Here is a 24729-nt window from a genome sequence, read left to right on the forward strand (position 1 = left end):
TTCTTGGTTCAGAAAACCGGGCTCAGGGTGGCTAACAACAAATTTAAAACCATTAATTGATGCAACAAAAAAATAGCATAAAATACAGTATAAAACGTGAATAACAATAAATGCAGAATTCAAAAATCAATTTAGGGGGGAAATCCATCCAATAAACATTAGATGATCACCAGGGCTAGCTGGCTAAATTGGTCCTATTTGGGCCAGCGAGGAGACCAGGGGAGAATTAGCTGTGGGATCCCAGAGCGGGTAAAATTCATAAAAAGGGGAGGGGAAGGGAAGGAAGGGAAATAAAAGATCAGGCTAAGTTCAAATTGAAAGCCTGGCAGAATAGCTCTGTCTTACAGGACCTGCGGAAGGAAGTTGAATCCTGCAGGGCCCTGGTCTCATGGGACAGAGCTTTCCACCAGGTCGGAGCCAACACTGAGAAGGCCCTGGCCCAGGTGGAGAATAATCTGACTTCCTTAGGTCCCGGGGACCTCTAAACTGTGATTATTCATAGACCTTAAGGTCCTCTGCGGGGCATATTTGAGGGCCAGATTTGGCCATTGGGCCTCCAGTAGCTGATCCCTCCTGGAAAGTGGCAAGCATTTATTTCTGGGGTGTGTTGCGTGGGTCAGAGCAGTCCTTACCGACATCCTCATCCAGTTTGGTCTTGGGGGGCTCCCAGGGGGGCCTGGCAGCTTTGGCTTTGGCTTGCCGCTTGCCCAGCTCTTCCTCAAACTTCTCATATAAATCTCGGAGCCGGCTCGTTCCGACGACAGTGGAATCGCCCTTGCCATTGCAACCAAACAAAAATGAAAAGGATTTCAGAAATCAGGAACAGGTAGGTAGGTAGGTGTTGGTCTGCCATAGTCAAAACAAAATTTAAAAAATCCTTCCAGTAGCACCTTAAAGACCAACTAAGTTTGTTACTGGTATGAGCGTTCGTGTGCATGCACACTTCTTCAGATACCAAATCAGAAAGATGAACATTTTAACAAGGAATGGGGGAAATTATAACTTAGCTTAAAGACCATTGTAAACAGTTAAAATTGTTAGTAGGATTGGAATATCACTTATAGTTTAAGGTTGAATTCCAGACATAATGGAAGAGGTAAACGATTTGGAATATCATAAAAGATGCAAGTGGAAACGATTAATAATAGGACCCACAAAGAGGAGGGTGGAAGTCCAGGAGATTCCTTGGAATCTTGTTGTTATTATCGATGTTTGACATATCTCTATAAATTTTTAAGTTGAAAAACCAAATAAATAATTTTATTTTTTAAAAAAAGAAAGTTAAAAGGATATTCTGAATTGAAAATATTTTGCAACGTCAATTTGCAGTCATGCTGATCCTCGTGAGTGTGTTGCACACACGACGCAACACACACATTCACAAATGCAACACGTCAATCACATGGGATGATTTACCAGAGATGATATAACAATATTTAGTTTCTTCTGGAGATTCAGAAAATGAGATAGCGTGTGATACCCACAAACCTAGATCACATAGTGATCATTATTCTTCAAGTGTCAGTGCTTATGTAGCCAAAACAGTATTATCCATACACCAGAGGCATCAACAGGTTTAGAGGAACTACAAGGTTTGAAGGACCCAAAAATATTCATAGATAATGCCCCATCCCACCCCCCAAAACACACCCCCACCCAGTTAACTAAGAAATGAGCATACACATTGGCCACAGAATGTTGACTGGAGGTTTCAGGATGGGGGGGGGGGGATAGATTGGGTCCCAAGGTAAGTTAACTTAAATTGAGTGGAAGCCTACGCTGCCCCTGAGACTGACCCAGAAACTCCAGCGCGTGCAGAATGCCGTAGTGAGACTCCTTACGGGGTCCTTGCTGCGAGATCACATTCACCCGGTACTATACCAGCTGCACTGGCTCCTGGTGGAGTACAGGATCAGGTTTAAGGTGCTGGTTTTAACCTTTAAAGCCCTATACGGCCTAGGACCGCCTCTCCTGGTATGTCCCACGGAGGAACTTACAGTCTTCAAACAAAAACATCTTGGAGGTCCCAGGCCACAGAGAGGTTAGGCTGGCCTCAACCAGAGTCAGGGCTTTTTCAGCTGTGGCTCCGATCTGGTGGAACGCTCTGTCACAAGAGACTAGGGCCCTGCAGGACTTGACGTCTTTCTAAAGGGCCTGCAAGACCGAGCTGTTCCACCAGGCCTTTGGCCAGGGCACAGCCTGACTCCCTCCTTTGGCAATCTTCACAGAACTCTAGCCCAATGGTTGCCATCAATTTGATTTGAATTAATTTTATAATGAAATGATTTTAGAATGTTGTATTATTTTATTGTTGTTAGCCGCCCTGAGCCTGGCTTTGGCTGGGGAGGGCGGGATATAAATAAAAATTTATTATTACGCAATTTGGGGCAATTCTCCCCAGGCACTACATGATGCAGGAAACCAACCCCTTCCCCCCCTAGAAGGGTCTTACAAGGCGAAAGGAGGGAGGAGGAGAACTTCATTAAGTGATCTTGGGATAGCTCAGTCGGTAGAGCATGAGACTTTTAATCTCAAGAGTTTGAGCCCCACCTTGGGCAAAAGGTGGCCCTTCTGGTCCCTTCCAACTCTAAACAGTTCCTCAACGTACCACTTGATCCATGGGGTCGTTGGAGTAGTAGCTTTCCGAGTGGGTGCAGCGGACCCACACAGGCTTCAGCAGGTCCTCGTCATCTTCCTCGTTCTTTTCGACGACAGCTTCATCCGGCTCTTTGTCTTTAATGGAAGTATAGCTCTTCTCCCTGCTGGCGTTTTCTGACCACCTATCCCGGTCGTCTTCCCAGCGAGTTCTCTTCCGGTCTTGACCAGGAGACTGACTGCACAAGAAGACAAGGGAATAAACAATTCATCTTGGGCAGCGAGGCTGGGCTCAATTGGTACATGTGGATGGGAAGGAGAGTTACTCATCAAAAGTTTGCTGCAGCTCATGCATGAGGTCGTGCTGAAAACTGGCTTCGTATCTGGAATGTAAGTTGTTTTTATATGCAATAACGGCAGCAGGAATATTATTGGCACAAAAATGGAAGCAAGAAGAATTACCGACGAAAGAAGAATGGAAGGTGAAATTAATGGACTACGCAGAACTAGATAAACTAACAGGAAGGATTCGTAATCAGCGGGACCAGAAATTCACAGAAGACTGGAGTAAATTTACAGATTATATGAAAAGTATTTGTGATGATCAGACTACGTTTGTAGGCTTGCAAGAAGTTTTGCGAGGAGAATTATTGGAACTATTGCAAAAAGGGATTAGGGGGAGGATGGTTAGCTAAGATAATTAAAGGCAATATGAATCTAAGAAATGCATAAAAAGTGGTTAAAACAGTGAATCATCGGAGGCGCTGATGGAAGTCCAAAAAAAGATTGTATAAGTGGTGAAGTTTTGTGGTATGCTTTATAATTTATATGCTAAAACTAATAAAAATTATTTAAAAAAGAAAAAAGAAAACTGGCTTCGTATCCACCCAAATCTTGTCTTACCTTCTCTTCATACCATCCCCCAGGTCGGAAGGCGCAGTCCATCACAGGGTTTCTCAAACTTGGGTCTCCAGCTGTTGTTGAACTACAGCTCCCATCTCCGTTGACCGCTGGTCCTGCTAGCTAGGGATGATGGGAGTTGTAGTTCAACAGCAGCTGGGAACCAGAGTCTGAGAAACGCCGGCCTAACAGCAGCTACCCAACGATAATCCACTCCCTAGTCTTACCTTCCTGTCCTCTTGTGATCCTTTCTGTAAGATCTCTCGGTGGATGGCGATCGCCGGCTGTCGCGGTGCCTGTGTCTTTCTCGTTGTCGTTCCCTTTAAAGAATTAAAGAAGATTTGAGCCACTGTCCTCAATGAGAGTAAATTCTAGTTCCAAAACAATAGAAGCAGAAAGCTGAATAAACTGCCGAGAGCCCAGAGAGTCATTACGGAAGAGGAAGGAAGTGCCGCCATATTCTCTACGGTGTGGTTGCGGTCAGAGGACAATATTGCCGCTGCCAAGCCAGGAGGAACCAGGTGACCTGCCTAGCCAATAGGGTTCCATCTGCTCTTATAAACCTGACTCTGGCTTAGGTTTTCAGTCTCAGCATTCGTAACTCAAGTATAGGCTCAGCTACTCTGCCCATCTCTGAGCCCAGATTTCCCCCCAGACTGCCCACTGGGACGTATCTGGTTAGTGGTGTTCTCCAAGAATCAGTTGAATAACAAATAGTGGCTTCTTTCTTTATTCTGGCTATTTTCTCCATGAAAATAAAATATAACAACAACAACAATAATAATGGGGCAAGATAGAAAGTACATCAGCAAATGTTATGCAACATATCTTCCTCTCCTGGTACATTTTCTCCAGAAAACAATGTTCTCAATTATTTCTCTCAACTCATCATTTTTTAAAAAAATATATCAATGAAACAATTTTACAAGAAGCAACAATCAACGCATTTGACTCAGACAAGGTCAGGCCAATTCAAGGCATTTTGCTGCCCGAGGCAAAGGGCAAGTTGAGGAGGCCTCCTCAGTCTGTTTAATAGTAGGGCTGGCCCTGGACAAGTGATGTTTATAATGAAACAAGCTGAAAAGTGGTATTATTTCTCAAGCCATTTCTTTATAATTGAAACCTTTTCAATAAAAATATTAAGACCAAAAGAACGCTGTAGCTCACTTTTAGTCAAGTGATGCTACATATGGCACAAAATTGCGGCTAAGCATTTTATATCCAACAGCCAAAATCATGGTAGCTGGAAGCAGGTCTTTTTTTCACCGAAACTGAGTTCCATAAACTCTTTGGTGTGTTCCTGGACCTCTTTGTAGCGTACCAGCCGCCGTGTAGCAACTGCATGCCGTTCAGGCAGAGAAGCATTCCCCCCCCCAAAAAAAGTGTTGTTTCCCCCCTAAAACAACTTTGGCTCCCCCATAAAAAAGGTCAACAACTTAGGGTTGTCTGTCAAAAAAAAGGGGGAGTTCCCGCACCTCTTTTTGTAGAAAAAAGCAGTGGCTGGAAGCATGACTATTATTTTTTTTTCTAAAGGGAAGGAAATCTTTTGACTTCCGATTTCCAACCAAATAATACACCAGTTGGACTGCATAATACATACAAACCATGAGTAAACCAGGCATGTCCAAAATCCTTTTTGGGGGCCTAATTTGGCCCCCCAGCCTAATGCCTAACCCTAACAAAAGCTCATTAAGTTCAATCCTGAAAAAACCTCAACAACTTTGGTCGGCCCTCACGCTCATTCACTTCATCAAATCTGGCCCTCTTTGAAAAAAGTTTGGGCACCCCTGCTATAGAGAGACAACTCTTCTTGCTCATGAGAATAATTTTGGGGGCCCTTCTCTATATGCACATGAGAGGGGTGTGCCGGAAGTGAATGTTGGGACTTTGACGGGAAAGCCTTGGGTGCAATTTCGGCTAAGCAACAAAGCTCGGCGCGCAACTGCAGGCCAACCGTTTCCCATCGAAATAATTGCCTCCACGGCCGAACACACCCTACCAAACCTGGCCTCCTGGCAAGAGTCAAACTGGCTGACCTGTACCATTCATAACTTCTGTGACGGGGGGGTGTCCGCCCCCTGACGTAATCCGACCGGTGCCGACTGCTTTCTTGCCGCCGCCTATCGGGGCTCCTCCCTCGATCCCGCCGATCGCCGTGATTGGTGGAGCGGTGCCTCTCCCCGTGCCCGTGGTCCCGGTGGCGATGCTCCTCATAGTGTTTACTTCGCTCCGGAGACCTGCGTTCAGGCTGGGACTTCTCGATCGGATACTGACCAGGGTTCCGGAAATTGCCGCTGTTGTTGTTGCTGCCGCTGCTGTTAGCGTTGTTGCCGCCACTGCCACCGCCCTGGTAGGAGTTTGCATTGTGTGGGTAGCTGTTGAAATTCGGAGGGGGGAACGACTGCTGCGAGTAGGAAGGGGAGTACATAGGCTGGTAATTAATCGGCTGAGGCATAATCGGAGGCGGCATAGGATGTGGAACCGATGGAGGAGGCATCATGTAAGGAAACGCGTTTTGTCCCGCCGCACCGGTCGAAACAGAAGGGTTTCCAGGATTGGGGGCGGGGGGCGGAGTCGGCGGAAAGCAAGGAGGGAGAGGGAAGGTCTGCTTGACCTGGTGGCCTGCGAAAGGCGGCCTCAGGGGACACTGGGAGATGGTGTTCTGCGGCGATGGGGGCATGGGCGGCGGGTATGGGACAAAATCGGGCCTGGAAGGCATGTAGCTCGTGGTGGGAGGGCTTGCGTAAGCCGCCGTGGTCACCGTCGGCTGGTCGTACTGATACTGAGCTGAAGGCTGCTGCTGAGGGTGGAGCTGCCTCAAATTCTGGGGGCGGAAAGTCGGAGTCGAAGTCCGCGCAGTGGCTCCTCCTCGGGTTCGGGGACAGCCCCCTCGCCCGGAATGGAAAGACATTGTCTATCTCTGAAAAGAAACCAAAAAGGGAAATTAAAAGACTGTGCACCACTGATGTCCCAAAGAATTTTCGCCACGGCCCCATCATTCTGCGTCAACCTCCCAGGGAAGGGCATTTCATTCCCAGTTATTTCAGATAAATTCATAATAATAATAATAATTTATTATTTGCACCCCACCCATCTGGCTGGGTTTCCCCAGACACTCTAGGCGGCTTCCAACAAAGATTAAGAATGCATTAAAATGTCACACATTAAAAACTTCCCTAAACAGGGCTGCCTTCATATGTCTTCTAAAAGTCTGGTAGGTGTTTATCTCTTTGACATCTGATGGGAGGGCTTTCCACAGGGTGGGTGCCACTACCAAGAAGGCCCTCTGCTTGGTTCCCTGTTGCTTTGCTTCTCGCAGTGAGGGAACCGCCAGAAGGCCCTTGGCGCTGGACCTCAGCGTCCGGGCAGAATAATGGGGGTGGAGACGCTCCTTCGGGTATACTGGGCCGAGGCCGTTTAGGGCTTTAAAGGTCAACACCAACACTGCGTATTGTGCTTGGAAACGTACTGAGAGCCAATGTAGGTCTTTCAAGACCGGTGTTATGTGGTCTCGGCGGCCGTCACCTGCCCTCGGCTGCCACATTCTGGATTAGTTAGTTTACGGATCATCCCCATGCACGTCTGAATGCTTCTGGCCTCAAGCCGCAGCAGGGGAGGGGATGAGCAGGACCAAAATCCTTAACTATGAGCTGAGCGGCTCTATCCCTAAAGCATTCCAGAGAGCAAGAAAAGAAACCCGTCTATGAAATGCATGGGTCGCCTCTTTCCAAGCAGAAAGCAGATAGACCGCAGCCGAGATCCGAGAGCACCGCATATCCATCAGGGGCGCAGCCAGGGTTTTTGTTGGGGGTGGGGGAAGGTGCTGGCCTTTTGTTGCGCGGGGAGGGTAGAACCTCCGTTAGCTATGTATTTTTAATGACTTTTATTGACTTAGGGGAGCTGCCTCGCCCTGCCGCCGCCCCCCGTTTGACTCCGCCCCTGATATGCATATCTCTTCTTTGCAAACAAAAGCGTGAGACTTACCTGGAAATAGTCGCTTCTTCGCTCCAAGACTTCAGGCACCGGCTGAGCAGCCCAGCTCTAGACGGGTGGGGGGAAATTGTGGGAAACCACGCGCACCGGAAGAGAAAAGTTAAGAGGAGGAGCAAAAGCGAAGCCGGAAAGGCTGTTTCGCGGAGATGCCTGCAGGCGACCAGGGGAGGAAACTCGGCTGGTTGGGGACGCGGTGGGTGGTCCCGTGCACGGACTGGCGAGAGCATCCCGGAGATTTTTCCCGGCCGGTCGACGCTCTCGTTATCGGAGTTGCTTGCGACGCCGGTGGACTCTGCTCCTCCTCCCTTTCCCGCCATGCTCGCGCGTGTCACGTCGAGATGTGTCCCCCCCGCCCCGCGCGCGCGCTCTCCCTCTCGCTTTGGAACGCCGCGGTCTCCAGAGTTCGGCCTTTGGAACGTCGCGCCTGCCGGAGTTCGGAGGCCCGAACGTTGCGAAAGTCTCCGCGTTCGCTTTCGGAATCCTGCGCGCCTTGAACGTTCGGTGCCGCTCAAGCAATGAGCAGCGACAGCGGGGCTGCGGAGCGCGGCAGCGGGACCGCCGGACTCCTCCGGGCGTACGCGGCGCTGCCTGTCTGGGTGGTGGAGGATCATCACGAGGTAAGCGGTCAGCGGGCGAAAGGGGAAATCCGATGCGTAGCTTTCACTGCTGATGGTGCGATTTGAAGAGGCGCGCTTGATCGGGGATAGTCAAGGGGGTTCCCCCCTCCGAAAAATCAGTTCACAAAATACATAGCAAACAGATTCTGCCCCCCCCCCAGGCCTGCCCCCCAACAAAAATATAGGCTACACCTATGCCGACCCGTAAAGTCCGTATATTTAAAGCTATGGTTTTCCCAGTACTGTAGTGATGTATGGAAGTGAGAGCTGGACCATAAAGAAGGCTGATCGCCGAAGAATTGATGCTTTTGAATTATGGTGCTGGAGGAGACTCTTGAGAGTCCCATGGACTGCAGGAAGATCAAACCTCTCCATTCTGAAGGAAATCAGCCCTGAGTGCTCACTGGAAGGACAGATTGTGAAGCTGAGACTCCAATACTTTGGCCACCTCATGAGAAGAGAAGACTCCCTGGAAAAGACCCTGATGTTGGGAAAGATGGAGGGCACAAGGAGAAGGGGACGACAGAGGACGAGATGGTTGGACAGTGTTCTCGAAGCTACCAGCATGAGTTTGACCAAACTGCGGGAGGCAGTGGAAGACAGGAGTGCCTGGCGTGCTCTGGTCCATGGGGTCACGAAGAGTCGGACACGACTAAACAACAACAAATGCTGTCCCGCGTGTAAGTTTTTGGTCCATCTAGCTACCTGTACTGACAGCCAAGCTCTACGTGGAGACAATCCTGCACGCCTGGGGTTGAACAATCCTGCATGCAGTACACATGCTTCGCTATGGAGTCCATAGGATGGTAGAGTTGGAAGGGACCACGAGGTCATGGAGTCCAGCTCGCTGCAGTGCAGTAAATCTCAACACACGGGACCCCATCCAGTGTGAAACCATACCTGACCCTGCTTAGCTTTGTAAATGAGTTAACAGTTCTATTGCAGAGACTATCCCCATAGGGCCCTTTTTGCCCCTACAGCAATCCTAAGCATTAGGTCCATTGGTACTCGTCAACAGGTCTGGTCCATGGGGCAACCCAGTCAAATGGGTGGCATGTAAATAATAAAATTATTGTGGTTGTTATTAGTGCAATGCCAGCCTTACCTAGAAATAAGAGCTGTTAAACTTGTGGAAAATGCCATTTGAGTAACCTTGTGGTTGCGATAAAGGCAAATGAGTTAGCCACAAGTTCCAGCTTTCCTTTTTTTAAAAAAAAGAAAGCCAAATAGAATTTTCTATTGCTGATCTACAACATCTGGGTGTTTTGCAATAACTCTGCACCCTAGTCTTGCTTTCCTGCAGATGCTTCTATTCCTCTTGTTCCAGGTTCTTCCTTTCATCTACCGAGCCATCGGTTCCAAGCATCTTCCTGCCAGTGACATCTGCTTTGTCCATTTGGATTCTCATCCCGACCTCCTTATACCCGTGAACATGCCTGCGGATACAGTGTTCGATAAAGAATCTCTGTTCAGGTAGGATCGCACAATCCATCTCCTTGAGAAGATGCGGTTTTCATTTTGCATGGGAGCCGGAGTGTTGTCAAACTGCTTCCTGAACTTGGGGGTGTTTCCTCTTGGTTGGGCAGGAAATATAGCATGAGGACAAGCTCACCCAGTGAGCATGGCGGCTGAGAGAGGAGGAGAAGGGAAGTCATTGGATATTTTAAAGTATGAAAAATGTTTATTTTGAAATGTAAAATTGAAAGCTTAATAAAAATTATATATATAAAAAGGAAGCATTCTAAGTAATGTTCACTTCTTATCACAGGCTGTGTCTCGACCTTTTCAAAGAGCAGCAGCTTTCTCTTTTTTTTTAAAAAAAAAAAGATTCTTATTGATACAAGAAAAAAGAAAAAAAAACACAAATACCAAATTACACACAAGAATAACCATAGACACATAATTTTCTTAGCAAAAAATAAAATATATATTGGTCTTAACACTAAAGACCCAACCTCCCGTCTATTCCATATTTCAGTTTCATATTACTTATTGCCAAACACTAAAGACCCAACCTCCCGTCTATTCCATATTTCAGTTTCATATTACTTATTGCCAATACACACTTTAATCATAATTAAAGTTATTCTTAATCGATCTAATTTCTTATATCTACCTTGCAACTATTACTGAAGTTCCTTGAATGCTGCAACAGAATTTAAACTACTATATTTATTTTTCAGATATTCTTTGAAAACCTCCCATTTTGAAACAAATTCCTGTTTTGATTTATTCTTTATTTTTTCTGATAGACCATCTAATTCAGCATATTCCGTCAGCTTTTGGATCCAATCTTGTATAGAGGGGATTTCATTACTCTTCCATTTTGCTGTGATCAAAACTCTTGCTGCTGCCGTCGCATATAAAAAGATACCCTTCCTAAAGAGCAGCAGCTTTCTCAATCCATCTTTCTCCCCCTCTTGCAGTGAGCTAAGCATTGAAAACTGGATTATGCCTGCCGTCTATGCTGGGCACTTTTCGCACGTCCTGTGGCTGCACCCGCCTTGGGCTCAGCAAATTGAAGAAGGCACCCATCATTTCTTAGTAGGTAAAGACACCTCCACGACAACCATAAGGTAACTATTGCTGGCGCCTCTCTAAAGCTGTGTTAGATACAGAGGCTGTTGTTATGTGGTTCCATCTTAACGGTCTCGCATTAGAGCCAGTGACAGGCAGATCCACACTCTGATTTGGTCCAAGAAGTTTGGAAGTCAGGGAGTTGGGAGCTGGCTGGGGGCCGACTGAGTTTCATGGGGCAGTGCCCCATTTGCCCCACCAGATCAGCCTCCACTGCTGGTATGGAATTATAGAATTATTATAGAATTGGCAGGGATGTGGGAATCTCTGCATGCGGTCTCCCATCCAATTTGAAACCATACCAGACCCTGCTTAGCTTTGGAAATGTGCCAGCAGTTTACAGTGGTACCTCAGGTTACATATGCTTCAGGTTACAGACTCCGCTAACCCAGAAATAGTGCTTCAGGTTAAGAAATTTGCTTCAGGATGAGAACAGAAATCATGTTCTGGCAGCATGGCAGCAGCAGGTAGCCCCATTAGCTAAAGTGGTGCTTCAGGTTAAGAACAGTTTCAGGTTAAGAACAGACCTCCAGAACGAATTAAGTACTTAACCCGAGGTACCACTGTATTGCTGTGCCATTGGGAGGGTTATGTATGGAAATAATTTCATTCGCTTGGGCGCATTCCAGACCTGTTTGGCTACTTTTTATTATTATTATTGTTTCACTTGTTTATTGAATTCCATTTATGAATTCCTTCCTATGGAACATCTTGAAGCAATTTCACAGTATTTTGGCTACTTTGGGAAAGGGAATGCTAGCATACGTGGGGCCCCCGTTCCAGCAAAGTATTTCTCGCATTCTTGCATCCTCATCCTTGCTAAGAATTGCAGTTGTCGCTATTCCAGGGTTACTTGCCCAGACGATTACTTCCTTTCCGATGGTCTGTACGTCCCTGCCGGCCAGCTAGAAGGCGAGAAGTCTTTGCAGCTCAGTGTCTGCCTTGTGGATCCGTCGGAAGCCGCCGGCACCCGGGAGGAAAGCCGAGCTGTGCCTTCTGCTAAGAAGCTCAAGTTGAGCGGGGACAATGCAGCAAACGCCTCGGCAGCCTCTTCGTCGAAGGACGTTCCTCCCCTGGCACACAGCTGTGCAGGCGAAAAGGCTGGGGGATTTGAAAACAGAACCCCCGTGCGGGAGACAACAAACAGCCTCCAGGGTCGAAAGGATGGCCACCCAGTGCCAGAGCTCCTTGAAGACATCCTCCAAGCGATACAGAAGGGCTCTGCTTATGTTCTCGATATTGACTTGGATTTCTTTTCCGTCAAGAACCCTTTCAAAGAAATGTACACGCAGGTAAAACTACCAGGCTTCAGCCTTTGGTCAATTAACCTTGTTAGAACAATGGAGGAAATACCTTTAAAAACAACTGGTGTTCAATTATGTTTCCCTCTTATTTTTGCTGGGACGTGGGTGGTGCCTTGGGTTAAACCACAGAGCCTAGGACTTGCCGATCAGATCAGAAGGTTGGCGGTTCGAATCCCCGTGACGGGGTGAGCTCCCACTGTTCGGTCCCTGGTCCTGCCAACCTAGCAGTTCAAAAGCACATCAGAGTGAAAGTAGATAAATAGGTACCGCTCCAGCAGGAAGGTAAACGACATTTCCATGCCCTGCTCTGGCTCGCCAGAAGCAGCTTAGTCATGCTGGCCACATGACCCGAAAGCTGTACGCTGGCTCCCTTGGCCAATAAAGCGAGATGAGCGCCGCAACCCCAGAGTCGGCCATGACTGGACCTAATGGTCAGGGGTCCCTTTACCTTTTACCTTATTTTTGCTGCTCAGGTGCCACTAATTGTGGGGGCAAAGCAGTACGCAAGAGGGGCGGGTTGGCAAATGCCTGAGTTTGCAGAAGTCCTGAACGTCAGCAGAAGGGGGAGGGAGGAAAGGTAATCCCCAAAACACCCTCCTGAAGTGTGTTCGGGGGTCAAGGCGGACCTGACCACCAAGGGGGGCAAAGGTAGAGTATTTTGGATGGACTTTGTTTGCAGGGCTTCCTCAGCCTTTGCCAGTACAGGGGGCAGGCAAGTTGCCTCTTTCTTCCAGGAGAAAGAGACACTCACCCGCCCCCCCCAAAAAAAAGATGGAGGGGTCCCTGCAGATGGAGCCTGACAGGTTCCGTTCGCAGGGCTTCCTCTAGTGAAACGGAGCCTCCCAATCGCTTCTGGCTTGCGGGATGGGGGCTCCTTTAAACTTATCTGTTTAAACTTATCTGTTTTGAACCCTAACCGTTCAAAAACCAAGGCGCGGCTTCCGATTGGCTGCAGGAGCTTCCTGCCCTCAAGCAGAAGCTGCGTCGGACGTTTGGCTTCCGAAAAACATTCACAAACCAGAGCACTTGCTTCCAGGTTTGCGGCGTTCGGGAGCCAAATTGTTCAAGTCGCAAGGCATTCGAGAATCAAAGTACGACTATATATACCGTGTTTTTTGCTCTATAAGACTCACTTTTTCCCTCCTAAAAAGTAAGGGGAAATGTGTGTGCGTCTTATGGAGCGAATGCAGGCTGTGCAGCTACCCCAGAAGCCAGAATAGCAAGAGGGATCGCTGCTTTCACTGCGCAGCGATCCCTCTTGCTGTTCTGGCTTCTGAGATTCAGAATTATTTTTTTTCTTGTTTTCCTCCTCCAAAAACTAGGTGCATCTTGTGGTCTGGTGCGTCTTATAGAGCAATTTAGAACCTAGAGTGGGTGGGGTTAAAGCTAAGGACAGTGGGCTGGTCTGGATGAGGCCAAAAGATGCTTCCCTCCCTCACAGTTTACAGTCTTGTAACAATTCCTGCACTGCAGGGAGTTGGATGAGATCCTCCTCAGGGTCGCTTCCAACTCACGATTCAATGAATGCTCAGATAGGACTCCTGGGAAAAGGTAAAGGACCCCTGGATGGTTAAGTCCAGTCAAATTTGACTGGGGTGCAGCACTTTTCAGGCTGGGTGAGCCAGTGTTCATCCACGGACAGCTTTCCAGGTCATGTGGCCAGCATAGCTAAACCACTTTTGGTACAATGGGACACCGTGATGGAAACTGGAGTGCACAGAAACACCGTTTACCTTACCACCACAGCAATACCTATTTATCTACTTGCACCAGCATGCTTTTGAACTGCTAGGTTGGCAGGAGCTGGGACAGAGCAATGGGAGCTCCCCACCGTCGCCTGGATTCGAACCGCCGACCTTCTGATTGGCAAGCCCGAGAGGCTCGGTGGTTTAAACCACAGCTCCTGGAAAGGCATGGGTGAACTGGCAGGCGAAATACAGCCAGGAAGAAAAACAAGCAGAAAATAGATAATGGTGTTTGAAAGACTAGATCTCGTCTCATTTGTACCATACGTAGAGATTTGTAGCAGCAGCCGCTTAAAGAAATCCTTAGTAGCACGCTGTCTTAATATTCGCTTTGTATCTGGGAAGCAGACGTTAGCCAAAAGAGTTTCACTTGCTTGATTGTTGTGCTTTCTCTACGGGGCGTAGAAATGTTTAAGGTGTGAAAGGAAGGTGCTAAAGGCAAAACCACCCTTCACATTACAGCAATAACAGCAGAATGGTGCTATGAATAATCCTCCTGCTCTTGTTTTTCCCCCTTTCCTTTCCTTTTTTAAATAGGAGGAGTACAAGATCTTACAAGAATTGTACAGTTTTAAGAAGCCTAACAGCAATTTGTCAGAGGTATGGGCCGGCGATAGCTCAGTGGGTGGAGACTCTGAATCTCAGGGTTGTGGGTTTGAGCAAGATTCCTATATTGCAGTTGGTTGGACTAAATCAGCTTTTCTCAACTTGTGGGTTGAACTACAACTCCCATCACCCCTAGCTAGCAAGGCCAGAGCTCAGGGATGATGGGAGTTGTAGTCCAGCAACATATGGGGACCCACAGGTTGAGAACCGCTGGACTACATGAACCTCGTGTTCCCTTCCATCTCTATCATTCTGTGATTCTATGTATGGTTCCATCCAATGCATTCAAGGAGGAGGAGGGGTGAAAGGCAGTTTGTATCTTTTTACCTCTGTTTATAAGCTGCGTGTTTGGGAAGAGAGAAAGACAGGAGGGGAAAATACTTGGCAAACTCAGACTGCGATTATGCCAAGCTGATGGCTTTGAAGCGAGGCCTATGAAACGTTTTCCTCGCAAAATGTTTATTCAGTTTTCACAGAGTTTTGCCGCGGCTGTGAGTTTAATCTGCCAAAGTCCGTTTGCCAAGGGGAAACAGATAAAGAGGCGCCTTTTTAATTCCCGCACGCGCAAGACAGTTTCTCTCCCGAATTGCTTTGGATTTTGAGGCATTTTTATTTATTTGTGAAAGGTTTATGTTCAATCGGGTAGTCGTTTGTTTGAGGGCATTCCCGTTTCAGGAGCATTTATAGGCCCCTCACGGCCCCGCCCCTCGATAATTTAATTTCTGATTTAATTTTCAATTTCCGCACCAGGGAAGCCAGTTATCACTTCACCCCTGGCAGGTGGTTGGTAACTAGGGGAGCAATCCTACCTATAAGAAGGTGTCAGAAAGCAAGCCAGCATAAATTTACACCAGATCCAAACAATTTGCTGAACCATCAAACTGGCCCTGAAGTTGAGTCGCCAGTGAAGAGCCTCTGTCGCCCAAGCATGTTCTGTTTTCATATTTAAAGGAGGACTTGCTAGACTGTGTTGAGAATCGCGTCCACCAGCTGGAAGACCTCGAAGCAGCTTTTGCTGACCTGTGCGACGATGACACGGAGGAGAATCTGCAGAGATCGGCTTCGAGTCCTGGGTAAAGGATCTTGAGCGGCAGCTAAGAGAGTCGCTTCCTTTTGGGTTGGCAGATGTATGGAGAGGGTTAAATAAGAACTTTTTAAAGCTGCCAAGGCTCCCCCGGTCGCAGATCAGAGTTAAAAGATGGGTTGCCAGTCTGAAAAAGGCTCAAAGGGCAGTCTGTCCACAAAACATGATAGCTGCCTAGCGGGACAAGATGTTAGGACACAACTTAAATAGCCATTTCTACCCCATCTTTTCAGCTAGTCCCGCAAGTCGGCTCACACAGTGAGCAAGGCCCGATGCCACTTAGCTGTGAGTAAGCCCCATTGAATGTAGGCACAGGGTTGGTGTTCTGCTGGCAGGTTGGGGGAGAATGACTGAGAGGCACTCGTTTCCAGAATCAGCACGAACGGAAAGAAGAGTCAAGAGTTTTGGCTGGTCGTTGAGTCTATTATAGTGGGCGCTAGCTGGGGGAACTTATCTTTGGACGTGCACAGTTCCTACAAGAGACACAGAGAGGTGGTTTGAACCAGTTTTGCTTTTCTGCTCTTACTGGTAACTTGTAGGTCACAGAGACTCTTACATGGGCTTTAAGCTCCCTTTTACTCTTTTGGAATGGAGTAAATACTATATATCAGGCCTGTCCAACCGGTCAGTCGCATTCCACCGGTCAATCACAGGCTGTCCATGGTCGGTCCTGGTGATCTTGAGCGATTGACCCCCCCCCCAAAAAAGTTGAGCTTCCTCCCCCCTTAAAAAAAGCTCAACAACCTCAACTACTCTGGTCAATCCAACGGGTAGATCATTTTATAGTGGGAGTAGATTGCCATCTCTTGGAAGTTGGACACTCCTGTTATATATTGTAACTTATGCATTTTATGACCGGCTTAAACAACTACTTGGCTGAGATTTATCGCTTCCAGGAATGTTCTTACTGCCCCTTGTGTGCCACCGATCCCTAATTTGCTTCCAAGATAAGGAGCTGTGTTACTCTGCTGGTTCTGGGCTGTTTTAAAGCAACCGCAAGCAAACGTGTTGCTGGACCCAGTGATTTATGATCCGGAGATCATAAAACCTTCAGCATGGCGCACCCCACAAAATCTGCTCCAGAGAGAACCCCAAACCTCCAGAGCTGATCTTTCAGGTGCACCTCGGGAGGTTGGACTAGAGAGGAAGAGGAAGTTCCATTGCACGCAAAGAAGGCGGGAGAGCAGGAAACTTAATCTTGGAGTCGTGAGTTTGAGTCCCACATTGGGCAAAAGATTCCTGCATTGCACTTGACATTCTTGGAGAATGCAATGCTTTTTCGGTGGAAGTAGTTCACATATTCAGCTGCAAGACGTCAGTGGGCACAGCATACAATATGTGCAACTCTAAACAACAATTTTGCACCCACTTAAATTACATTATTGTGCTTGAGTGATTTTTGTGTGTGTGCTGTTGCCTGGTTCTTGACACAAATATATGGGTGAATTCAGCAATAGTTATCCAGATTCTAGGGGTGGAAATACCCCTTAAATCTAACAACCCTCATTTGCATAATGGCTCATTCTTAGTCTCGTTCATAACATTTGCAGAATATGATGCATGTGTGCTTTGTTATCACAGGATGAAACTTCTAGTCCAGCTTGTGCATAGTTTGAAAAATCGAATGGAAACTCCTGATTATGAAATGGTAAGTCTGTTTTATCAAATTTCAGGGCTGTACTTTGGGCCCATGGAACCAGATAGGGGCCACAACCTGAAAATCTAATCTCAGCTTTTTTGCTTACAATAACAACAACAACAACAACAAACAACAACAATATTTATATCCCGCCCATCTGGCTGGGCTTCCCCAGACACTCTGGGCAGCTTCCAACAAAATATTAAAATACAGTAATGCATCAAACATTAAAAGCTTCCCTAAACAGGGCTGCCTTCAGATGTCTTCTAAAAGTCTGGTAGTAGTTGTTCTCTTTGACATCTGGTGGGAGGGCGTTCCACAGGGAGGGTGCCACTACCGAGAAGGCCCTCTGCCTGGTTCCCTGTAACTTTGGCTTCTCGCAGTGAAGGAACTGCCAGAAGGCCCTTGGCGCTGGACCTCAGTGTCTGGGTAGAACAATGAGAGTAGAGACACTCCGTCAGATATACTGGACCGAGGCCATTTAGAGCTTTAAAGGTCAGCACCAACACTTTGAATTGTGTTTCATTCATTCGTTTATTGCATTTTTACCCCACCCTTTTCTTAGCAATGTGCTCAAGGTGGCATATACAGTTCTTCTCCCTATTTTACCTCACACACCAACCCTTCGAGGTAGGTTAAGCTAAAAGGCAGCGACTGGCCCAGTGAGCTTTGTGGCCAAGTCGGGATTTGAACCCTAGTCTCCCAGATCCTAGTCCGACATGCTAACCACTGTACCACACTGGCTGGGCATGCGGCCCCTTTACCCAAATTAGCAAACCAAGTCTTCCGTTTGCGTTGGTATCAGAACTAGTGCCACAGGCCAGCTCAGAGAACTGCGCTGAGCCACTTTGTGCAATCCATTTTTCAGGTCCACCAGGCTGGGCTCACGTGCGATTACTCCGAACTTCCTCACCACGTCAGCACGGAGGAAGAAATTGAGAGTCTGGTACAGGCCGTCAAACGTCTCTTGAGGAACTTACCAAAGCCCACTCTTGTGACGATAGCCCGGTAAGATACGGTGGGGGTACTGTTTGGCCCAGATCCTGTTAACTCTCGCCGACCAGAGTAGTTTGCTATTAGAATATTAATTTGCTATTAGTCCTTTCATACTGCATCATGGTGTGATACGCTGGTTTGACATCATCTGATAGGAAGTGCCTACAGAAGGTGGTGAATACAGCAGAAGATATTATGGGCTGTCCCGTGAATCCGCTGGATGAAATAGTGGAAGAACGTTGCCTCAGGAGAGTGAGGAAAATTCTCAGGGATGATTCACACCCTGGTCGGCACTTTCTTGATCTCTGCCCTCGGGCAGAAGATATAGAAGCAGGATTAGTCCCACCAACAGGGTAAAGAACAGCTTCTATCTGTGGGCTGTTAGGCTGCTGAATGAAAAGATAACAACAGGGCAACTGACTTTCGGGTTTGGTGTGTGTGTGCGTCAGTAAACGAGGAGAATTAAGACTAAGAGAGCTGAGTGGGGGGTGCTTGTGTAATCTCACTGTATACAAGTTGTACAAGTGACAATAAAGTATTTCAGTTCAGTTTTAAAGAATGAGTTATGTCAGGTCCCATAACTGTCAAGCTTTGGGGAATCTGATCCCTCCCACAGTAGCAGCCAAGAAGCAGAGAAACAATAAAAGTCCTTACCACATACCGGTAAATTTGTTAGCATTCACAGAGAGGGACAAAGGAAGTTCGACTTCGCTGAATAATGGTGGTTGCTCTGAGTAAAGCCCCTCCATCTCTTCTATTCTGTGTCATCCCTGCATCGGCTAAGCTGAGCTTTCTGCCTCTGAGCTTTCTGCTGTATCACCCTCAACGCCCACCTGGTTCTGGGAGAGAGGGGGTTAGGAATGCTTTCCAAAGACACTGAGTCTTTTCAGCTGTCTCTCCCCTGCTGCAGCTTGCTGTTCCTCTCCCAATATTTCCCAGCTTCTCCTCTCTGCCGCCTCTGAACTATGTCCTTCTGCAAACCACTCTTCTAAATCTATACAGTTGTACCTCAGGTTACATACGCTTCAGGTTAGAGACTCCGCTAACCCAGAAATAGTACCTCGGGTTAAGAACTTTGCTTCAGGATGAGAACAGAAATCGTGCTCCGGTGGTGCGGCGGCAGCAGGAGGCCCCATTAGCTAAAGTGGTGCTTCAGGTCAAGAACAGTTTCAGGTTAAGAACGGACCTCTGGAACGAATTAAGTACTTAACCCGAGGTACCACTGTACCTCGGGTTAAGAACTTTGCTTCAGGATGAGAACAGAAATCGTGCTCCGGTGGTGCGGCGGCAGCAGGAGGCCCCATTAGCTAAAGTGGTGCTTCAGGTCAAGAACAGTTTCAGGTTAAGAACGGACCTCTGGAACGAATTAAGTACTTAACCCGAGGTACCACTGTACTGTCCTCCAGTTCTGAGGAGGGTTCAGGAGAAGGGGGGGCAGTCCCCTCTATTCCTCCTCAGTCCAGCCCCTAATAATATTAATAATAGCAATAACAACAACAACAACAATAATGTATTTATATCCCACCTTCCGCCCTCCCCAGCCGAAGCCGGGCTCAGAGCAGCTAACAACAGTAAAAATAACACAGTTTACATAAAATCACAATCAATTAATTGAAATACATTCTAAAATCAATTCTTTCTAAAACCAATTCAGAATCAAATTAATGGCAACCATTGGGCTAGAGTTCTATGAGGATTACAGAAGGGGGGGGGTGTCAGACTGTGCCTTGGCCAAAGGCATGGTGGAACAGCTCCGTCTTGCAGGCCCTGCGGAAAGATGTCAAGTCCCGCAGGGCGCTAGTCTTTTGTAATGATCGTTGGTTCCCAAAAGTGCAATCTTACTGCATGTCCGCCCAGAAGTATGGGCCACAGAGTTCACTGGGGTGCACGCCCAGAAAAGTCTGTGTTGGGGTTATGGTCCAAGTCACCTCGGGGAGCAAGGAACGTTAGTGTGAGCGTTGAAATTCTGGCTTGGAAAAGAGACCGATGAGAATGGGATGATTAAACGACAACATTGTGCCATGCAATCCCTCCTTCTTCTTTTTTTACAGATCTAGTTTGGATGACTATTGCCCCGCAGAACAAGTTCAGCTCATCCAAGAAAAGGTCTTGAATGTTCTGCGCCTGGCGTACGGCAACCTGGAAGTTCATTTAGAGTACTTGGAAAATCCCTGTCCCGCTGGAACAGCATGATCGTTTGAGGCAAAAACAACCAAAATAGTTTCTCTCTCTGCGCCATGGGATCCGTTTGGAAGCAGACAAAGGATTTCTTGTGAGGTTGGGTTGCGCTTGTGATAATCTCCACGTAGATCATTTTATTTTGTTGTTTTTTTTCTCAACACAATTTTCTGCTGTTATCGATTCTCACGTTGATGCGTTTTGGGTTTGCCTAGAAGAAGAAAAATGACTGGGAAATGGCTCTTCCTATATTCCTGTAGGAATCTCTCCAGACTGAGCCAGCCTAGCATTTGAGGAAGAGATTTTGCTTTAACATAGTTGAATTCATTTTCCCAGTCAGTTGTAACCGAAAATACTGCTTCAAGATAAATTGCCGTTTGCTTGGAAGCGGTGACTATCCTGGCTGTGTGCCTCTGTTCCCGTTAGAAAAACTTAACATAGTTTCATATTTCTGTCCCACGCTTTTTCAAAGGATCTTGACCTGGCCTTCAAGAGGAGGTCCTGTTTTACTCTGCGAACAACAGCCCTGTGGTCTAGGTTAGGCTGAAATAATATATTGTCAGAGGACACCCAGTGGAACAGGATTTAAATCCAAATGTCACCCAATGTCTTAAGTGTAACATCCCATCCTCTTTGCCACACTGACACATTCAAGTTTTTTAGCATCTATATTTTCTGGAACCCTAAGCATTCATGCTAGGAGGCAAGGCTTTGTACCTAAATAGTTTGAGGGCAGGTTGCAAAGTGTGGCAGTAAACTGCTACTATTTGTGGTGAAAATGTGTGGTTTTATTTTAGAAGTGTCAAAAATGCCAACGGGTAAGTGCCTCTTATTTACATTATAGAATATTTTTTAAAAAGAAGCTGCTACTCCTGTGTCATTAATTTATTTGTTTGCCACATTTTATAGGCTGCCCAGTAATATTCCCTGGATGGCTTACAGTATCAACAAAAAGTTACAACTACGAAAAAGAACCCAATAACAACACTGAAGTTTTAATTTTTTTTAAATGGGTAAATAAAAAGCCAAGCTGCTGCTCTCTCAGTCTGACAGGCAGATAAGGCTCGTTGACATCTTTCCTTGACGTCAAAACGACTCCAGCTTAAGTTCCAGGCGAAGTTGCTGCTGCTGCTTTTCCCCCGCTTCTGCAACTGCTCGATTATATTTCTTGGAGAGAGTGATTCTCTCCCGAGTATTCAATAATAATAATAATAATTTATTATTTATACCCCGCCCATCTGCCTGGGTTTCCACAGCCACTCTGGGTGGCTTCCAGCAAAAGATTAAAAATAAATTAAAATTTAAAAAATACATCATCCATCCTCTTCTAGGAACTTTGGGTCCAGAGATTCTCCAATTGTCAGAGACAGCTGGCGCATTAAGATGGATGTTCAGCTTGGAAGAACTCAAAAGCACTTTGTCATCTCTGTAATGAAGGTGTGGTTATGGATTCGTAGTCTTCTCGTAAAGAAGTGCCTCCAATGATGGTTGCAGTGTTTGGGTTCATAAGGGGAGAGGTGATCCTTGAGGTTTTGTGGCCCTAAGCCAGATTGGCTCTGGCTCTCCGTGGTTTCAAACGGGAATCTTTCCCAGCCTTGGCTGGAGGCTGAATTTGGGGATTTCTTGTGGAAATCACATACTGTACCTCTGAACCCTTCCTTTGCATGCAAGTCTGGAGGCAGGCATCAGGGACTTGCCCACAAAATACTAGTTGCGGCAATACCTGTTTCAGGAGATCAGTCTGTCTTGAGGTCACTTTTCCCCTCCAACTATATTAAAAAGAAAAGATAATCAGGCGCAAGTATTATTCACCTACAGCGCTGAGGCTACTCCGTCTCCCTGCTTAGTTGGAAACAGGAGTGGAAAATAACAAACTACCAGTGATGGTCCTTGAGCATTATAATTTCAGAATGATGGAATTGCAATTCTTTATCGGTTCAGCAGGTGGGGTGCTTTACACAGGTTATCGATTTGCGGCATCTCTTGGGGAGCGATGAGGTGCTTTGAGAAAGCACCTTTATAACTGCCTTATGTTCTGATTTAAAAGAGATTTGTAAGAACTACGCTGCGAAGGAAAGGAGCAATCGTCTCCCTCCATTTAGAACACACAAGCTGCGCAAGGAGAAGATGGTCCAACACACATGTACATTGCAGACTGTGGATTGTTTGCTAAATATACTTGCCTTCTTTTCTCCTGGGGAAAAAACAGGTTGTGTTGGCAGGCACTTGGGTGAGAGTGTGCATCTGTTTTACTTGGAGATCCAAGTTTTGGCGAGTTAGGAGGCTGGCAAATGACATGTTCACTTTTGCCTTGAAGCTATTTGTTGGTTAAAAACTTGGGAAAGAAATAAAAATTATTTGACATCCATTTACCGGGATTTCAAAGGCGGAATTGACATCCGGGGGGAATCTCCAAAAGGTGGCGCTTTTTTGTCCTGGATCTCAGGCAAATCAATTGGAAAATTGTGGGTTTTTTGGTGGTTTTCTGAAATATGGCAACCCGAGGAGTCCATATTTCTTGCAGAATCTCCGGGAGTGATTGCTTAACATTTTATTTTTGCAGCCACAGTTTGCAATGTATATCAGAAGCAAAGAAGAGATGGACTTTACCTGCAGGATTTCCCATACGCATTGATTAAAACGTTAATAGACTACCAGTACCTTTCAGCCCCATATAAAGGGCCTCTCAGATTGTCAGTGATGGTAAATCTTTTTGTGATTTTTAAAATAGCTAGACTGTTAAGCCCAGCGATTCGCTATAGCCCTTGTCAGGCATTCTGTATGCACAAATAATGAAACAAAAAACAAAAATTCTTTGAAGAAGATGCTGGCTCCTGGCACCCTGGAAAAGCTATTTTCTCGCCTTCGGATGGATGTGTAGAATTTGGGGGTTTCCAGAACCTGAAAAGGGGAAATTGTTCCAACCACAGAACTAAGGCAATGGCCCGGTTTGCACTTAAGATTAAGCCAACAATGGAGAAGAGATCATGGCTTACTAGTCATCTAAACCTAGGCTTCTCGTTGGCCTTGCTCCAGGCCAACCAAGAGCCATAAACCCCCAAACCGTAAAGGCTGCCCTTGTGGGAAAACCCCGTGCAGCTGGCAAAACTTGCAGGTCCCATTTGCAGGAAACAAATTTTACCTGCATGAGGTTTCTTTGTTGCCAATTATTTTTGATTTCCCATCATTTCTAACAAATGGTGACGAAATTAATACGAATTCAAATACAAATGGAAAAGCTGACTTCCCACCCACCCCAGATGCCCCCTCTATTTTCCTCCCTCCTCTTGTTGTCGTTTAGTCGTTTAGTCGTGTCCGACTCTTCGTGACCCCATGGACCAGAGCACGCCAGGCACTCTTGTCTTCCGCTGCCTCCCGCAGTTTGGCCAAACTCATGCTGGTAGCTTCGAGAACACTGTCCAACCATTTCGTCCTCTGCCGTCCCCTTCTCCTTGTGCCCTCCATCTTTCCCAACATCAGGGTATTCTCCAGGGAGTCTTGTCTTCTCATGAGGTGGCCAAAGTATTGGAACCTCAGCTTCAGGATCTGTCCTTCCAGTGAGCACTCAGGGCTGATTTCCTCCAGCACCATAATTCAAAAGCATCAATTCTTCGGCGATCAGCCTTCGTTATGGTCCAGCTCTCACTAGAATAGCTTTTCCAACCATCATTTCTAAATATATTCATCCCTTCTCCCTACACATCCCCTGTTCAGTTGCCAATTTCTGCTAAGAGGATTCTGTTGTGCAAACCTTTTGTTCTTTGGCCTGTTGGAGCGGAAGGCACCTAGAGTTGCACCGTAGCATAATGTGCATAAATCAGCATATTTACAGCCCAGGTTACAGCATAACCACCTTTTTATTCATCACGCCAAGCTGTGGTTAAAGTAAGGGTGGGGAACCTCTGACATTACAGATGCTGTTCGGCTACAACTCCCATCATCATTGGCCATACTAGTGATAAGTGATGGGCTGATTGACAAGTCGGTAAACGTAACATTAAACCAGCTCGCTCAGGTTTTACGTGTTAGATTTGCACCCACTTATTCCAAAGAATGAAAGATAAGTACCATATATCTTTGCTGAAAATATACCACATGTCAACATTAGCGGGAACATGCCTCATTTAATTCAATCAACTTTTCCACCTTCTGTTGAGTTCATGGTTAGGTTTGTAGTGGTTGTTTTGTTGCTTATTCAGTGATGGATTATGAAACAACAAGCACAAGAGTTTAATAAAATTTGGGCTTTGTGTTCAGTATATGTTTGTATTCTGTGTTGTTGTTTTTTTCTCTTTAAAGGAAAAACAGGCGTCTCAACATTGGTAGATTTCGTAGTACAGAAAGCTTGCACAACCTATGAACAAAGATGACATACAGTGGTGCCCCGCAAGACGAACGCCTCGCAAGACAGAAAACCCGCTAGACGAAAGGGTTTTCCGTTTTGGAGGCGCTTCGCAAAACGAATTTCCCTATGGGCTTGCTTCGCAAGACGAAA

At 46.6% G+C, this 24729-nt stretch overlaps 2 protein-coding genes across 3 annotated transcripts in view; one reads left to right on the top strand and one right to left on the bottom strand.

Annotated features, from left to right (window-relative positions):
- The window catches only part of DROSHA (drosha ribonuclease III), an 89391-nt gene extending 81800 nt beyond the window's left edge, over window positions 1-7591 (bottom strand). The window contains exons 1-5 of one of the 2 annotated variants that reach the window (XM_079984907.1): window positions 7480-7591; window positions 5538-6415; window positions 3723-3815; window positions 2609-2834; window positions 633-774 (exon numbers count right to left, since the gene is read on the bottom strand). In XM_079984907.1, the coding sequence (XP_079841033.1) occupies window positions 633-774; window positions 2609-2834; window positions 3723-3815; window positions 5538-6406 (1330 nt within the window). In that variant the 5' untranslated portion in view covers window positions 6407-6415; window positions 7480-7591. Of the gene's footprint in view, window positions 1-632; window positions 775-2608; window positions 2835-3722; window positions 3816-5531; window positions 6416-7479 lie in introns of both variants that reach the window. The other variant, XM_079984906.1, reaches the window with a different exon arrangement.
- A 266-nt stretch (window positions 7592-7857) lies between these two features.
- On the top strand, window positions 7858-24492 carry LOC307220876 (UPF0489 protein C5orf22 homolog). Its single transcript, XM_079985038.1, has 9 exons — window positions 7858-8105; window positions 9433-9578; window positions 10532-10681; window positions 11530-11974; window positions 14269-14331; window positions 15289-15410; window positions 17003-17069; window positions 17929-18068; window positions 20108-24492. Exons 1-9 carry the CDS (start codon window positions 8004-8006, stop codon window positions 20247-20249), a joined length of 1377 nt encoding a protein of 458 aa, XP_079841164.1. The 5' UTR covers window positions 7858-8003; the 3' UTR covers window positions 20250-24492.
- The last annotated feature ends 237 nt before the right edge of the window (window positions 24493-24729 follow it).

This window comes from Podarcis cretensis (genome assembly GCF_951804945.1).
Source record: "Podarcis cretensis genome assembly, chromosome: 7".
Lineage (NCBI taxonomy): Eukaryota > Metazoa > Chordata > Lepidosauria > Squamata > Lacertidae > Podarcis > Podarcis cretensis.

Excerpts from the sequence above, each read along its gene's own strand:
- LOC307220876 (XM_079985038.1), top strand. The coding sequence starts at position 8,004 with ATGAGCAGCGACAGCGGGGCTGCGGAGCGCGGCAGCGGGACCGCCGGA. Across the intron at positions 14,332-15,288 it reads CTAACAGCAATTTGTCAGAG|GAGGACTTGCTAGACTGTGT; the intron begins GTATGGGCCGGC and ends TCATATTTAAAG. Across the intron at positions 18,069-20,107 it reads ACTCTTGTGACGATAGCCCG|ATCTAGTTTGGATGACTATT; the intron begins GTAAGATACGGT and ends CTTTTTTTACAG.